Source organism: Leucopleurus acutus (genome assembly GCF_964270905.1).
Source record: "Leucopleurus acutus genome assembly, chromosome: 13".
Taxonomy (NCBI): Eukaryota; Metazoa; Chordata; class Mammalia; order Artiodactyla; family Delphinidae; genus Leucopleurus; species Leucopleurus acutus.
This window is the reverse complement of record NC_139155.1, coordinates 11,490,586-11,508,293: the sequence shown is the minus strand read 5'-3', so window position 1 is coordinate 11,508,293 and position 17,708 is coordinate 11,490,586. Positions and strand designations below refer to the sequence as shown.

Below are 17,708 nucleotides of genomic sequence, written 5' to 3'. Positions count from 1 at the left end.
ATGATGCTATCATCCTCTGCGACATATATGTGAATGCCTTCTCCAGAATGCCATGTGCAAAACATCTGTGCCCATCTTAAGGATGGCCTCTTCAGAATGCCCTGTACCTCCATGGAGGCCAGTGTCTTCTAGTCTTCCCTGATATTAGGACAGGAAAAGAGTTTTAGACTGGTGACTGCCTACAGACATTCAAAAGAGCTTTCACGTAGGGTTTTCTCCACTGACCCAGTTCTTCTCAACTGATCTGTGGTGAAGGACCAAGTTTTATATTGTTGCTGTTTGTGTGCAAGCTTCTTGGTTTTTAAGAACTCAAGACATACTTCGTTTTGACCTCCTAATAATTTTGCTGCTGCATTAAAAATGAATTGCTTATATTAAAAAATTAAATCCCCCCTTTTTCATTATTATTATTGGGCTCAAGAGACATTAAATTACTCTGTAAAATGACTGTGAAAGTTGCTAAGCCCTTCTTCTCAGTTTCCATACTCACCTTGACTTAGACTGATAGCACCCAGTCCCGGGGCTGCTCTTTCCATAGCAGTGCTCTGGCCTCCTGTGACATATATTTGCAGAAAAAGCAAATTTTTCTTCCTCCTGCGAAGAAAGCTGAAGCTTTCCAGGGGTTTGCTTTCTAACTGCTTCTGGTTTACGACTTGGCGTTTGGAAGGAAGTGAGCGAGGCAGTAGATGGGAGCCATGAATCAGAGACACGATGTTCTCACGATTAAATTAGCCCACGAGGAGTTTTGATCAGTAATAATTTGACTCCACGCAGATTTTTTAAGTTGGCTGGAAGTTTTGGATGTGGCCTGGAGGCAGCAACCCGAGAGAAGACAAGAGGGGAGGACAAGTGCTGTGGAGCCTTTAGGGAGTTGCACGTAGCTGTGTGGAATGGAAAATGCTTCTCTGAGCTCCTGTCAGTCCCTGGTGAAAAAGACATGGCTCTTCACGTGAAGCTCTGAGTAACCATGCCTTAGACAGAAATGTAGAACTTTTTCAAACAAAAGCAAGATTTCCCCCACTAAGGAAGGGCAGGTACTTTCATTGTACAGCTCTTTGTGGACTTACATATGGATAGAAAGTGACATTTTACAAAATACTTCCAAATGCATTACTTCATTTTATCCTCACTTCAGGGTTCAAGGCTAGGCGGACATTTAGGATGCTGATCTATAACAAGGGATAAACTGGGATTTAAGTGCGATCAAGGCAGCAAGATAAGCGGAGCGGAGATTCAGTAGCCATACTTCTGGTTGCTTTGCATGGACCTAGCATCTGTACCACCGCTACTCAGTATGTACTGAGACCCCAGAATGAATGTTTATTGCCATTGAGTTAGCGTGAACTTTTCCTAAGGATAAAAATAATCATAGAAGTCCCTCCTTTTTAAAATTTACTATTGGTTAAAAAAAAAGAAAAGAAATGAGATTTTCTTGGCAGTTTTAACCTTACCTAAGTACTTCCTGAATTGGTTCCCTTTCCTTTATTATTCTATGTGTAATAATTAATACCTATACTTCTTAAACCACCCATCTTCCTCAAAGATGCTTCACAAGTAAATTGTGTTCCATTACCCTGGACCACAATGATAATTATAAATTAGGAATACTTCAACCAGAAAAAAAAAGTTACTCATACACTTGTTTTCATCTGTAATATTTCTTCAACAGCTTGATAATTACATGGTATCCAGTGGCATGTGGAAAATATCTATTAAAAAGCATAATGAGAAAAGAAAACTTGCATGTAATGTGTATATTCAAGCAGTTTTATTTCTGCTAATTATTGTTTAAATCTGCCCTCTATACTTATAATTTTAACCTTGTACAAGTTTAGCAGAAGTAAAATGCATGAGTTCTAACAATCTGTAATATATTTTTAAACTTAAAAAAATCAAGAATCTATAATAAGTAAATCAGTGGTAGAAAATTTACCTTAGAAATCTTTTGCCTAATATTCAGTATAAATCATTCTCAGATGGATTAACATGGTGTTCAAAGGAACATATGCGTATTTTTTGTTTAGCCCTCATTACTCCGTTTCTGTACACAAATGTAGTAGTATAATAATGCATTTTGCATTTTTCTTATTCAAATTGTTCGTTATAGAAAAATTGAATATAACACTATTTCCATCGTATATATTCATTCAGTGAGGATCACAGAGGCTTTTGTGTAGTTTTATATTTTTAGTGTCAAGACTTTCATGATAAACGTTGTCTCTGTCCCAATAGTTTCATCTTATATCTGTATTCTTTTTTTATGAATAACTATTTAAAAAAATTTTTAACATCTTTATTGGAGTATAATTGCTTTACAAAGTACAATCCTGACATTATAGTAATTTATATTTACGAATCACATCCTACTGCAATATCTCAAGTAGTTGTCACAATTGTTCAGTGAAGTCCAAGTATAGGCATTTCTATCTCCATTTTATAGAGGAGAGAGGGCCTCCCTGGTGGCTCAGTGGTTGAGAGTCTGCCTGCCGATGCAGGGGACGCGGGTTCGTGCCCGGTCCGCGAAGATCCCACATGCCGCGGAGCGGCTGGGCCCGTGAGCCATGGCCGCTGAGCCTGCACATCCGGAGCCTGTGCTCCGCAACGGGAGAGGCCACAACAATGAGAGGCCCGCGTACCGCAAAAAATAAAATAAAATAAAGTAAATAAATATAGAGGAGGGGAACTAGGAGAGTAAAGACAAGATCAGCAGTAAGGCCAGATAACAGGCAGAGTTGAAGACGTTCATAGAGGGAAGAAAAGTTGGTCAATATATTGAATTGATTTTTTTTTCCTCAGTCTTTTTTTTTTTTTACCTCAGTCTTTGCTAAATTGAGGAATATTCTCCATTTTCAGACTTTTTAAGCAGATGGATCCCAAGTGCTAGATCAGGTAGTTCATATCAGGCCCTAGTTGATTAAATAAATGTAAGAAAATGGTTGGAACTGCAGTGCATTGATCTGTTTTCAGTTTTGCTCTTTACAATCTTAAATGTAAAAAATAAATGGTGGATTAAAAAATTAATCAAGGACATGAGATTCTGCCATCTGAGGACATCCAAGGGTCTATCAAACCCTCCTTAATCACCTGTGTGTGTGAAGTACTGTATAAGACCTAGGAAAACAGGAATAAGAAAGCATGTCTGTCTCTCCAGGGCTCTGTCTCTTGGGGAACACAAAGGTACCAATGCAGAAGTTACCCTGGGCATAGAAAACAAGGTATCTGAACTCCATCTCGGCGGTTCAGAGGATTGGGGAGGACAAACCAGAGATATAGGACGTTGTTTTGTTTAGTTTGGTTTCTTTTTACTTACTGCTATTAAAACTTAAAAGGATAGAAACTGAAATAAAACAAGCACTCGTGTTTTACAATGTGGATTAAAAATTTACTAAATTCACTGCAACAAATTTTTTATTCAGAATGTGGAATATGGTGATAAAAAGAACCCAGCTCTTAAGGAGTTTATACATTAAAGACGGGATTGGGATTGGGTAGGAAAACAACTAAACCAGATTTTCATTATAAAGCAGAATTAAAAGCATTTTGTCATAGAAATTCAAACAACATGCCATGCGGGAAAACTCGGATTGTTAAGGCTTCAGTAAGAGGGAACCTGGATTAAGTAGAGTTGGTTGTCAGTTGGTGGGTAAGATGATGGAGGACGTGTCTGGAAAAGATGGGAGATGCTTGCTCTGCTCAGGCAGTGGTAACTGGACCCACGAGCCTGGGACACAGAGGGCCCTCTGGGATGTGGTAGGAAAGAGAGACTGGGGAGATGGCACATGGCCACATGGAGTGGAGTGCTTAGGATTTGGAGTTAAACCCAGAGCCCATGGGGAGCAATTATTTGATGAGGGGTGTGACACAATTCAGTGCATGTTTTAGGGAGAGCATTTCTGACGTGCACTATAACAGCCTCGATGATGTGAGTTATTAAAAGTGGAAAATAACTGGGGAGCTTTGTGATAGCCCAAGTGAAAGATTTGAAGAGTCCAAGTTAGGATAATTGTTCAGAGGGACTGGAGAATGGGTTGATACGTTAGAGGTAACGAGCGCTTATTCCTTCGAGCGGGGGATGATGGAACCATAGCAGATGACTAAACAGAATATACTTAGGTGTATGTGAAGTATGCTTTGCATCCTGGCCTGTGTAGGTTATAACTCAGTCCAACAGTTTCATGTTTCTTACATTGTTACCTTACACGGTGCTGGCGTAGTGACATTGGATTCGCGTAATACTTAGATCTCCTCCCTGCTTATTCTTTTGCCTTATCATGAGCTGGACTCAGCTAAGAGGGCTGTGCTCCTTACTGTTTGTGCTCATTTGCCAACAACAAAAAACAATTTATATATTTAATGTAAATATGTACTTTGGAGTCACAACAAATATTTCGAAAAGGATTTAGGGACACAATACAAGTGAGTTTTGTCTGGTGATTAATCAAGATTTTGTTATTGTTTAGGTGAATTACAAGATCATGTTTACAAGGATATTGGCAAGTGAAATAGACATAACAACATGAATTCTACTCTGCCCCAAATAGAGTGCAAATCGTTGTTTTTTTATTGTGTTTTTCATTTATTACTTATTTGCTCACTTACCATATTGTGGGACCGCAGAATTTTTTTTTCCTGGCCAGAGGTTTTCACTGTGGAGAGTCCTACTCTATTCCATAATCATCACTGATAAAGACTGTGCATGAGTGTGTGTGTGCATTTGGCGGGGGGGTGGGGGGTGGGGGGGTGGGGGTGGGTGGGTGGGGGGTGGGGGTGGGCGGGGGTAAGGGTGGGGCTACATAGACACGTGTCTTAACTTAAGAATGCCATTCAGTCCTTCTACACTTGCAGCATTTTTCTTTTCTGAGCATGCTTTTTCAGCACAGAAGGATAATAGTTTTTCCTAACAGCATGGGGTTTCACCCCACGTATTAAGGATAGTATCGTGGGTGTAGCCTCACAGATTCAGTGTCTGCATCATCTGATAATTATGTACGTATCCATCTTAACATTCCAGAGTTGGTCCTCCACTTTTCAACTGCAGATGCTTCCACTAACCTTGCAAGGACACCGAGTCGAGACTCATAGCAGTTTTATGCTCGTGAATTTTAGCAGTGGTTACAAGCCTAGTGATGGTCCCAGCTGAGAGAAAAGTGTCAGTGATGGGGAGGGTGGTAGATTTCAGGGCTCCTGCAATAGATGTGTGGGTGTGTCTGTGTGGGTTGGGGGCGGGCAGTGATGGTGGTGGCAGTTAGAGGTAGAAGAATTCTGATCCTTGAAGAAGTGGAAAAACAAGCAGTATGAACCTTTTTTTTTTTTTTTTTTTGCGGTACGCGGGCCTCTCACTGCTGTGGCCTCTCCTGTTGCGGAGCACAGGCTCCGGACGTGCAGGCTCAGCGGCCATGGCTCACGGGCGCCGCCGCTCCGCGGCATGTGGGATCTTCCCGGACCAGGGCATGAACCCGTGTCCCCTGCATCGGCAGGCGGACTCTCAACCACTGCGCCACCAGGGAAGCCCAGTATGAACCTTTTTTACCTTTAAGTTCTTACGCTGTCAGTAATGGAGAACAACTAGCGATACCGCATAACGTCAGATACGGCATCAGAGCTCAGGCTGGAGATCAGTCAGGATTTCATGTACATTCTGTATTGAAAGGAATGCATCCTCTCTCCCTTACCTGAATACCCCAGGAATACATGGTATCCCTACGCTGTGAAGCCAGCAGTCAGTTGATAGGAATTAGTTTAATGAATCATAAGGGCTGGTCCTATAAATGGGAGCCCCTAGTGATATTTAGAGAGATAGCAAACCTTTGATTAAAGACGCAGCTTGTGTATAACTTCTGTATGTTTGTGGTCATCGAGGGCGAGGAGGGGTTGGGAGAATGACTGTGAGAAGTGTGTGTAAGGGGGAATACTTGAGGTATTAGCTGCTGAAAAGCAACTTACTTTCACCTATAATCTGCATTTGTCTCTGGACTCAAGTCTTTGCTCTGTGTTGTTGAGTGTGGTTTATTGCTTTTCTGTAACGTCAGGAAAGGTCCCTTCTGGTGCATCATAAAACGTGTTGATGGAAACCCGTGGAAACACTGAGCGTCTTTGAGATTTGGGGAGTGATCAGGTGGGAGTGGTTGTCTGTACCTTTCTGCCCTGAGTTCTCCTTTGTGGCAACTTTAATGTCCTCACCTCACAGGACACAGCTTCTCCCCCAGAGGCAGGATCCCCATTGTAGGGAGTGGGGGATGGGCTTTCCACAGCCTAATGGTTTTCATTCTTCTAGCTCTGCCATGGAGAGCTGGCAGCATGACCAGCAAAGTACTTTGTCTGCCTCAGTTTCCTCATCTGTTAAAGGGATAATAAAGTCAGTCAGTGTGAGCGTGGAATGAGTTACTATGTAGAGAACATTAGCAGTAGTTCCTGGCACATAGGAGTGCTCAGTAATTCAAACTATAGTAATTCTTAGCTTGCTTCGTCTTAAATTAGAGGGAGATATGTATGTAATAGTCACCCTGAGAATGACTTAAGAAAATTAAATAATTCATTACATTTCAAGAATACAACTTCTCCGTATGCTGGAAAATCATGCTGCAGAGTGTTCCACACTGAACAAAGCTAAAGTAAAACTTGTGCCAGAAATTAATTTTTTTGTTTCATTTCGTCCTAACTGAAAACTACAGAAACTAAAGGATAAATCAGGTATTTAAGTATTCTGAAGCCAAGTATAAACATAGCTGTTACAGTGCGATGGAAGAATCACTTAGAGTTCGTGGTACAGAAGCAGTATCCTCAACAGCTAAGGATGCAAATGGACTGAGCGTCCACTTGCCTAAGTTTCCCATATCTGATATTTTTTGAACCTTGTCTTTCAAAGAATGCAAACGTAGTTCTGCAGGGCAGTGAACAGCCTTGTTAGTTGGTAAATTGGGTATTTGCGTTTGTATTAATTGCAGTCCAGAATCACGGCGGTTATAGAGGATGAAAGATTGTTGAAATTACAGATTGAGCACTGTATTTCTCAGGTTATGAAGTTCAGGGAAATATGTAATTATGTCTGAGTTTCCTCAGGTTCCTCTGTTCAACATAATGTTCTGACATACAGAAGGGACAGTTCCAGATATGAAATGCAAAATCAGTAGGGGCTGCCCCTGAGCTGTAGCCGGGGTTAATCATGCAAATCTAATGCTGTTCTTGGTATTTCAAGGAAGGTTTTAGTTGAAGTCTCAGGCACATATTGATTTAAAATTCCTACTTCAGAGAGCAGTGTAATTTTTCTTTTACAGCTTCAAATTTTAAAATATAGAACAGGATTTGGAGATCAATTTAGTGACTGGACATCTATCCATCCTTAATAATCCTGAAAAGTTGTGGGAGTTGGGAGGGAAGGGCACCCTTAAAGGATGTGGCGATTTCTAAGCAGATTAAAGAATATATTAGATCTAAAGTTACAAATGTTCTATAGCAAGTCCCTTTGCTTGGAATACGATCAAATCAACCAATTATGCATGGTTACTGAATATCTGCTCTGGTCAAAGAAGATGGCTAAAACTGGCAAGGACAGACCAAATCAAAAATAACACTACGAGTTCCTAACTTTGGGAATGGTATAAAATTCCTTTGGAAATGAGACTGTTTACAGGAAGAAATGAAATTTCTTGCTCACAAGTGCAAGCTAACACATTCTAATAGCCGTTTCCGTTGTGCACAAAGTGCGTCCGCTTATCTTTCCAAGAACAGTAAAATTTCATGTGCTGCTGCCTGACATAAGAATTATGTTGACATATCTCCATATCGCTGACTCGCTTGTAAGTTAATCTCATCTCACATGAATTTTTCACCAGCTTCACTCTGATGTTGATAAAGGAGATGGTTCCATCAAATACATCTTGTCAGGCGAAGGGGCAAGTTCCATTTTCATTATTGATGAGAACACGGGGGATATTCATGCCACCAAGAGGCTCGACCGCGAGGAGCAGGCCTACTACACCCTCCGCGCCCAGGCGCTGGACCGGCTAACCAACAAGCCCGTGGAGCCCGAGTCGGAGTTCGTCATCAAGATTCAGGACATCAATGACAACGAACCTAAATTCCTGGACGGCCCGTACACTGCCGGAGTTCCCGAAATGTCTCCTGTGGGTAAGTAAAGAGCAAGTTGGTCTTGTACCATCTGATTTTAGGAGGTTTGTATTTAAAATTAAATCACTATAAATACTGGGGAAGAAATCACATTAGCATTTGTGTAGACATTGCCATTTAGTGTGAGGGGAATATTTGAGATGTGTTAGTAGCCAGTATCCAAACTCTATTTTTTGACACATTATTTTATTTATACGGAAAATTAGGAAATTCTTCCTTTTACACACCTGTCTCAGTGTCTTCAAGAAATTACATAGGTCTTACAATCCCTTTTCAATTTAATATTTAAAATTAAAAAATGATTCAAATTATGCCTAAGACGTTTAAAAAAAAACACAATAAAATTATCAAACCAAAAAAAAAATCATTCTAGACACAGCCCTGTGATGATCTATTACTTTTCTTTTCCTTTCTCCCCATGTTAAATTAAGAATTCACTATTCTAAGCATCTCTCTGGGGCCAGGGTATCAGGCAAGGCCAGCAGTGTAGCTAGGCTAGTATTAGAATCAGCTGGTCTGTTTCCTTACAGAGTATGCTTGAACCTGTAAATGTCCATCCACCTGCCACCACTAATCTTTTTGTAATTTCTCCAGAAATTTAAATGCATGAAAATTTATACTGAATTTATAATAATGGTAAAGTGATACTCAGTGTGAGATATATAAAAGAATAATGAAGGCTGTTTTACTCAAAGGCCTTTTGACGTTGCTCCATTACTGGAAAAATGGAAAGTAAATTACCTTTAGCATATACTGTATTTCAAATACTATTAAACTGTCTTTTAAATTCCACTGATTTAGGTACCTTTGGAATAGTTTTCAGCCAGTATGTAATTTAGGTATGGATGATCTTACAAAATAAAAAAAAAATAAATAAATGATGGGGCTGGAATAGAGACCAGTTGATTTATATCTTTTATTTCCTGTTGTTTATAGTATTGAAGGGGGAAGTTTATTTAAAATAATAATCGAACTTGTATTTTAACACGTATTTCAACTCAAGTCTTTGATTTGTTTTACTTGATTGATTGATTGATCATTTTACTTTAAATAAAAGTCAGTACGTTCATTCCAGCTTTCGATCCACACATCTGCCATGCTGGGGAGTGGAGTTGCAAAGATGTGTATTACATGTGCCCAATTTAGTGACCCTAACTTTCTGTTCCAGTCAGATTGGAGAGGGAACATTGTTTTGGGACCATGGCTCAAGCTGCTAAAGAAATACAACTGAAAATAAGCCAGAGGAATCGATGCTTGCGGACAGGAAAAGTTCTGAGCCGCAGTGGCAGCATCTCATTATAATTATCTTCTGTGTAAATATTTCTTTGACCAAACAGGCTTATTCACACTTTCTCAATACTGTCCACTCCTTCAGAGTGCTTCCTGCTGCTCTTGTTTAATGACAAAAACAACAACGATGATGACACCAGCAGCAACAAGATTTGGGAGGTTTTAGAGAAAAGAGAAGGCACGTTGTCCTCTCCAAAGTAGTAATGTTTAGAAAAACAGGAGGTTTTGAGGTGTGTCGAAGCAATTCAGTTCAGTGCCGTAATTCTCCTGGGCATTTTGGGCATTCTTCATGGGCTTGCTAAGGTTTTCCTTTCCTGTGTAGAGCCCAGCAGTGCAAATTGGATTACTGTGAGCCTTTTGTTCTAGAGGCTGAATAATGCACTGTAGTTTTGGTTCCAGTGGTACCACTCTGGTATCAAACAGCATGATTATTATGTGCATGTGTAAGTTATTTTAGTTATTTGATTCCAACAGGTTCAGAACTTTTTAGAAAATGATTTCTCTGTGTCTTCAGGAGTTACTTGACACTAATTGAGGTCACTTGGTTAATATCAAAATTTGAGCTAAGAACAATAAATGTCTACATAAAATGTATCCTATGGACTTATAGTGACAGCTTATCAAAGTGTTTAATTCTAACCAAATAGTTATAATAGCCACTGAATAGTATGGTATATACAACACAAGTTTTCAGTATTTATTATTCAGGCCTACTTTTTTTTTTTTTTTCATTGAGAACTAACTAAGATTTGAAACACACTCATAAGTCCCTGGGATCTCTTATTTGTTGCCAGAAGAGCATAGATAAGCGTGACAATACAAGTGTGTGTGTGTGCGCGCATGTGTGTTTGTATATGTCTGTGTGCCTGTGCGTGTGTATAAATTATTTAACGAACACTTCAGAAAAAATTATACACAACAAAATTTACTGAAGTATAGTTTTCATTATTTTGTTTGTTTCAAGGTATTTTCTTTTCCAGTGAAGTAGGAAATCGGTACTTAACCATATCACGAGAATAAATATTGCTGTAACGATGGTGCTGTAAAGATGTTCTCTATTTCCTTATAGAGGAAATAGAGAACATCAAAGTCATTGATTCTAACATTTTAAAATAGTCAAAATCTAATTGTTAAAAAGACTTTTAAATACACATCATTCACTGTTTGGTCCTACCAAGCATCCAGAGCGAAGTCTCCTAAGTCTATCAAATAAAAAAAATAAAACTTCCGAATTTACAAAATGTGTGTGTGTGTGTATACACAACACACACATGCATATTCAAATTTTCCACCCAATCTGAAAGAAAATAGAATTGGTAAGGGAAATCATAATCTGGAAAAGAGAATAGACTTGTAATTATAAGATGGGTATTGGTGACTTATTTAAGGCATTTAGAGAGGGGGATCTACATAGGAATATATCTAAAAGAGATGTTAGACTAAAAATGCCATATTTTCAAGAATTTATTAGAAACCAACTTGAACCTTAAAAGAATACAGAAAGGGATTTGTCCCATCCCCATCAGCTGTGTCATAGATGATAAAATAGCATGTGCTTAAATATTTAAACTCAGCAAATGTGAGTAGCTAATATTTTTAAGACGATATTCCAAATGGAAATAAAAAGAACAGATCCCACTAAGCCTTCCATATGGAATAAGTGAATGCATAGTAAAAGGAAGAAGCAATATGACATTCTACCATATGAAATGTAGAAAAACAACCGATGTTGTGATTTTTCAAGTTGCCATGCTTTTTCTCCTTTGGGAGGGTTTGGTTTAAACTTTCATTTCATGCTTTTGTTTTTAAATCAATTAGTGAAAACAAATGAAAAATAAAACTACTACAGGAAGAGACACAGTAGCCACTTAATATCCAGTTAAATGTATCAACTGAATATGCTTTATTCAGTTAATGAAGTTTCAGTTTCTGTCTGGCTTTACTTTGCTACAGCACTGAGGTTGCCTCAGTGATTTGAGTGTCACGATGTTAGTATTTGTCATGCTGCCTTCTAGACAGTGATTGAGACTTATAGAGATTGCTCTTGATAAAAATTTATTACCCAACCCTGATGGATGAGATGCCTAAAATTTGAGTCCCATCCACTTCTGAATATATATCCCTGCCTAACTTGCACCATCAGTCTTATTTTTTTGCCAACATATTTTCATGTCCCTTAAATATTTCTGAAGGATGAATTATCATTTATCATCTTTTGGGGTTTGTCTTAGGCAAAAAATAAAATATGATATCAATTTTTCATGTACCTTAGAATAAGAAAAATGAGAAACAAATCTAGTGTAGAATCTTTAGCGTTTTGTGAGTTCTTATGTTTTGTGGCATTTGGGAGTTTTTAACTCATTGGTTTTGGGATTGGCACGTAGGGACCTCAGTGGTACAAGTGACAGCAACGGATGCCGATGATCCTACATACGGCAACAGCGCCCGAGTGGTCTACAGTATCCTGCAAGGACAGCCATACTTCTCAGTGGAGCCAAAGACAGGTAACAATTGACATGCAACTCTCTTTGTAAAGTCATCATTTATATCTTGGCATAGAATTAATAATAGTTATTTTTATTCAGTATAGTTGGAATTGATAACAGACACTATTTTTACTGTGGTTCTCTCAATATGTGTACCATGGTAATAAACAGCATATTATTTATAGAGACATTAGCACATTTTAAGAATATTTTATTCCATTTATCAGTATTCCTACCAAAATTAAACAAAATATTAGATATTGAAAAGTGTTTCAGCTGTTACCTCTTGACTATATAAGAAAATGTTCATCATTCATCTGTAAATGTTTTTTGCTTTGTTTTCTTTAATTAATTCACATAGGAATTACACACAGTAAAATTTAAATCTTAAGCAAAATCTCCTTGCCATGCAGTAGAATATGTACTAGGTTCAGCTTGTCCTTCCAGGGGCTAGTTTTTCTCAGGGAAATTAGTTGAAACATAACACTTAGGATGATGATCTGCTAAATCAAAAACTAAATGACTTTTAATTTCAGAAAAAAAATTATGAATTGCAAAGCTGCCTGGATACAATATGTGGTTGTTTGGCTAGATATTCTGTTTTGTTTTGAAGATGAAATAGTTTATGTACCGTAAGACTATAATTTGGAGCACTATTTTCTTGGTTATAAAATAATATTTTATCTATTCTGCTCCTCTGGCTCTGGGTATAGGGAAGTGTGGGCAGGTGCGAAGATGGGTGGGTGTGAGCCATTGGTTTTCTTCATCACTGTGAAAATCCAAAATTTCTCTATATTTTAATAATTTTGCCTTTATCATGGAGAATAATTCTTCCTCAAATAGCAAGTTTGTGATTTTGAAAATTTGATAGTACTTATGATCCTAAATGAATATTTTAATGCCACTTACCCTGTTTTTCATATTATAAAAAATGGCAATATCAAATCATTCTCAAATCACTGGGGGGGATAAACATTTTAAGTGTCTTTTGAGAATGACAGTTGTGCAAAAACAGACGAGTAAATTCGCTGCGAGCTCATCATTCATTAGAATTTTCATAGAGGCTGTGGCATATTTTTTTTTACCAATGTTGTGATAAAGTCTGGAAGCTGCCTAGAAAGTCTGATAGAGGAGAAATAGTTCTGATTCAGCGAGTATTGAAGGAGAAGTAAATGAAAGTATCTGGTTTATGATCTGAATCCTGGGAATGTAGAAGCTGTGCTTGTGGTTGATTTAATGATAGATCTGAGAACCTAAATTCAGACACCCACCCATTCCCTTCTATATCTACTCTTTGCAGCCTAGAAAGACATTGACAAGTTTCTGACAATTTGCTCACAAATTGTATACCTCCTGCATTATATAACCTGTTCAAAAATAGCATGTACTAATGCCAAGGGTTAAATATTTTGCTGCTACTAATGATTGGCTTGTGATTTTAGCTTTGCTGTAAGACAATAGGTGTTTCATAGGCCCTGTGTAGGTAAGACCTCACCTGTTGAGCAACTGGACAATAGTCTGTGTCATGGCATCACATGATTAGTACTTCAAACTTAATTTTAATTTTCAATCCCAAGGACCGTGTATTACAGGAGGTAAAGTTTCATTTAATTTTGTTTCGGTTAAGAGTTTTTAATGCTGTAATCATGGTAATCATTGGGACTTCTCTTTCTTATAGTCATTTGTGCAGAGGTATTCTAGGAATTGTTGTGTCCTCTCTGCTATCATAATATAGAGAATGCATCCCCCCCCCCCCCGCAAAAAAAAATGGAATTCTATTTTTCTGACAAAAATGGATGGAGAATTTTCAGGCCTTACAAGCATGAAAAGCTGTGTAGACAGTTTGAGGTAGTCTTCCTTAGTTGGTGTATGATTCTTACCTGTGTAAGAAATAACATTATTTCCCACATCTCCAAATCTAAGGCCTTTTGAGAAGAATGTAAAACTTTTGACAGGAAAAATGCTGAAAATATGTTAAATCAAGATTATATAAAATAGGCCTAGGAAATCACTGTTAAATACATCTCTGAAAGTTTAACTTCTAACTTCTTTTTTAAAAAGGAGTAATATTAGTAATATTAATAATAACCATTACTATTTGTTAATCACATATCATTAACTTAGCCTGGCTAAAATCTCTGAGCATGTATTCCATCTGTAGCACACTTACAGGCCACATGACCAGAGGGTAAGTGTATTTTCTACATTAATTTCTCAGTCCACAAAGCCAGGATGTGAGTAGCTGCAAAAAACAATGTTGACAATTCAGCAAGCAAAGAGAATGGCACTAGAAACAAGATAGTGTAGCATTAAAAGGACTGCAAAGATATATACACTGCCAAACGTAAGGTAGATAGCTAGTGGGAAGCAGCTGCATAGCACAGGGAGATCAGCTAGGTGCTTTGTGACCACCTAGAGGGGTGGGATAGGGAGGGTGGGAGGGAGGGAGACACAAGAGGGAAGAGATATGGGAACATATGTATATGTATAACTGATTCACTTTGTTATAAAGCAGAAACTAACACACCATTGTAAAGCAATTATACTCCAATAAAGATGTAAAAAAAAAAAAATTCTCATCACCTATCTTCATAATGTCCCCAAATTCACAGGGAAATTGAGAATTATTCTAATGTGTTTATCTAGTCTGTAACCTACAAGCAAATAGATCCAGTTTGTCAATCTATTTCCTATCTGGCAGGACTGGCTACATAATTTGCTATTTGAAATGAAAGTGCAGGCTTCTTGTTCTAAAATTAGTAGGATTTCAGACGTCATCAGCAGAGCAGAAACCAAACATGGGGACAGTGTGTGACTGCACAGACCACAAGGCCATGAGGTTGGCCTTGAAAAATGGTTGGGGTGTCAAATATCACTTGTCATTTAGGAGTTCTTTCTTAAACATAGAGGTGTGACTCTATGGTGCCTGCGTTAGAGATTATATGCATACTTGTTACATCCTAGCTTTAGGTAAGTAATACAGTTGTAACAAAGCCCTCGTCCCTAATACACCCTTCATGCACGTTCCATCCTGTGGCGTGGCTCATGGTGTAGAGGACTCTCACTCCTGTCACGGCTTCCTCAGGACATCCTCTCACAAGAGTGAGGGGACGTAACGACAGTCCCTTCCTCAGCGACTCTTTATTTGATGCCAGCTCTGTAATCCTTTGATGATCCAGAAGCTTCCATCTCTACTATTGTTGGCTCTTCTCCATGTTTTTATGGTTCTGTTATATGCTTCACTTAGAGGTAGAGAAACCAAATAATACAAGTCTTAGACAGAAAATTTAGAAAAGAATACAAACTTACTGGAAGAGATTCACCTGTACATCTAATGTATCTTGAACCCGACAGCATGAATAGCCCAGCCCTGTGTTACCTGACTGATGTGGTTGCCTAGACTCCTGGGACTAATCCGGAGCTTCAAAATGGACTTCAGAAATGTACACATCTGAATTCTTAAGGAGATTCCATGATAACAGAATATGCTTTAAAAAGCAAAACAAAACATTGATGGCGGGTAGGAGATAAGAAAATCATCTGAAAATTTATTCCCATACCAAAAACTAGACAGTTTTTGCATAATACTAGTGATAAATTGATGTTTCATACACAATACTTTTTTGTGGACATGGATTATAAATAAATAAAAAGTTCTGGGTTACTGGTCAGATGTACATCTATAGAAAAATGATTATTCAGAAAGCCAGAAATCTGAGCCAGTCTCTTTTCTAAAGAGTTACAGGATATATTCTTCTCATCATAAGTGGCTTAAAATTATTGACTATTAAAATTAAATATTATCCTCTCCCATGAAAACCTCACAGAACTGTAAGGTTATGATTAGGCAAGACTGGCCTTTACCACATCAGAGACATAGTAAAAACAGTTTCTGTGTGTGTGTGTGTGTGTGTGTGTGTGTGTGTGTGTGTGTGTGTGTGTGTGTGTGTGTGTCTATATAATATACAGCAAAATGCAGATCAAATCCAACGTATGAGAATTCTTTTCCAAATGTATACAGTTGATACTCAAAAGTAAAAAGCTAGCAAAAGCCATAGAACTAGAAATCTATTATGTTTGAATGTTCTTATTTAAATTCACTTCTCTCCCAGTTATTTCATTCTTGTAAAAAATACGTTTAATAATTGAGGTATTTGGAAATTACCTTTGCCACCTGCATTTCTTTGCAAACTTTGTGATGATTTTTGCTTTGGAGGAGTGTTATATATAGGCTCATTCGTAAAGAGACAATTAGATGTGTGAAAAATAAGTGAGTAACTTTTACTACCACACTTCTCCCCTGATAATTCTGTTTTCTTTCAAATAACGCTGCTGAGCAAAACCATGAGAAGATGAGGCGGCTGTGTTTTCTTTGCTGATTAGCTGAGATGTTATGGACCTCTCTCCATCATAATACATGTGCAAGGGTACAAACTCACTTACACATGTTGATTTTGGAAGGAAAATGAGAGATGAATAGAAATTAAAAATTAAAACTGAATGAGTAAGAAATTTTGCTAGAACTTCACTAATATTTGATCTATATGAAATGCACCATTAGTTAAATATTCAAGATTGTCAATGCTCAATGTATAAAAAAGTATTACAAGTAAAGATGATTAACATCAAAGAGAAAAGGGAAGGTGGGGGGGGGTGGAGGGGGAGGGAGAGAGAGAGAGAGAGAGAAAGAGAGAGAGAGAGATGTAAGTCCCAGAACTCTTAGACAAAGATTGTTATGCTTGGTAACAGCGTGTCTTACTGAGGTCAGTACTCAATGCCTTATATATTAGAGTTAAGGGAAGTATTGAAGAACAGACATGAAATGTTCATAGAATCATTATGGCTCTAAGAAGAATATTTATGTCTCAGACAATTATCAATGAACCAAATGGGTATATGACTATGTTTCTTTTGATTGTCATTTTGATGTTTCAGAGATTAACTATAAGCAGTGTGTAGGTAACCGAAAGAGTTCAGTGAAAGGGTTACTTAGACCTTGTATTGCTGTGCTTGTAGCAACAGTGTCCAGTATAGTGTATTAGAATAAGTGATTGTTAAAACAACAGCAATAACAACAAATGGCCTACTCAAAGAAGTATAATTTAAATGCTTAAAATACTGATATATTGTTGGGGTGTGTATGTGTATATATATATGTGTATGTATTTGATAGCTACTGCTTAGAACTAAGTAACAATAAGGTTGCTTAAGATGGTGTGTTACTCAGCTTGGAATCTTGAGAACCAGTAACATATTGTTTAAGTTATTCTTAAACTATTGAAAGATTTTCTCGTCTCTTCCCCACTCCTAGAATATTTACGGGAATTGTAGAATATTGTGAAGAATAGGGAAGGCCTGATATAGTATAATGTGGGCTTGTAACTTATACATAAGGCTGAAATATAACACACACAGACCATTTTTACATGTGTCCATGGAAGAATCAGCATTTAAACAATTTAAATTGGCAGCTTTTAAAAAACATTTTATAAATTTGGAGGATATAAAAACATTTTTATGCTGAACATGAGGGAAAAAAAACATTTATCCCAACTTGTTTACAATTATGTTCTCCCAAAGAATCATCCTTTATCAAACAGCCCAGTTTTGCCCCTGAGAAGTCCGTGATACCAGAGTTCCTGTTCTTCACATCTGAGTCATTGGGGATTTAAATTCTGACTTAAACTCTAAAAGTTAGAATCTGTTTAATAAAATGATTAGACATTTTTCAAACAAAGTCGATAAAAGGGTTCTAGGTAGGTAGGTAAGATGTCTTCATTGGAAATGATGGAAGTACAGGAAATG

At 37.8% G+C, this 17,708-nt stretch overlaps 1 protein-coding gene across 1 annotated transcript in view; it reads left to right on the top strand.

Moving 5' to 3' along the window:
• CDH7 (cadherin 7) overlaps positions 1-17,708 on the top strand; it is a gene marked incomplete at both ends in the record, with an annotated part of 110,365 nt that overhangs the window by 36,045 nt on the left and 56,612 nt on the right. The window contains 2 exons of the mRNA XM_082852862.1: positions 7,833-8,127; positions 11,802-11,921. Coding sequence (XP_082708988.1) covers positions 7,833-8,127; positions 11,802-11,921 — 415 coding nt within the window. The remainder of the gene's footprint in view (positions 1-7,832; positions 8,128-11,801; positions 11,922-17,708) is intronic.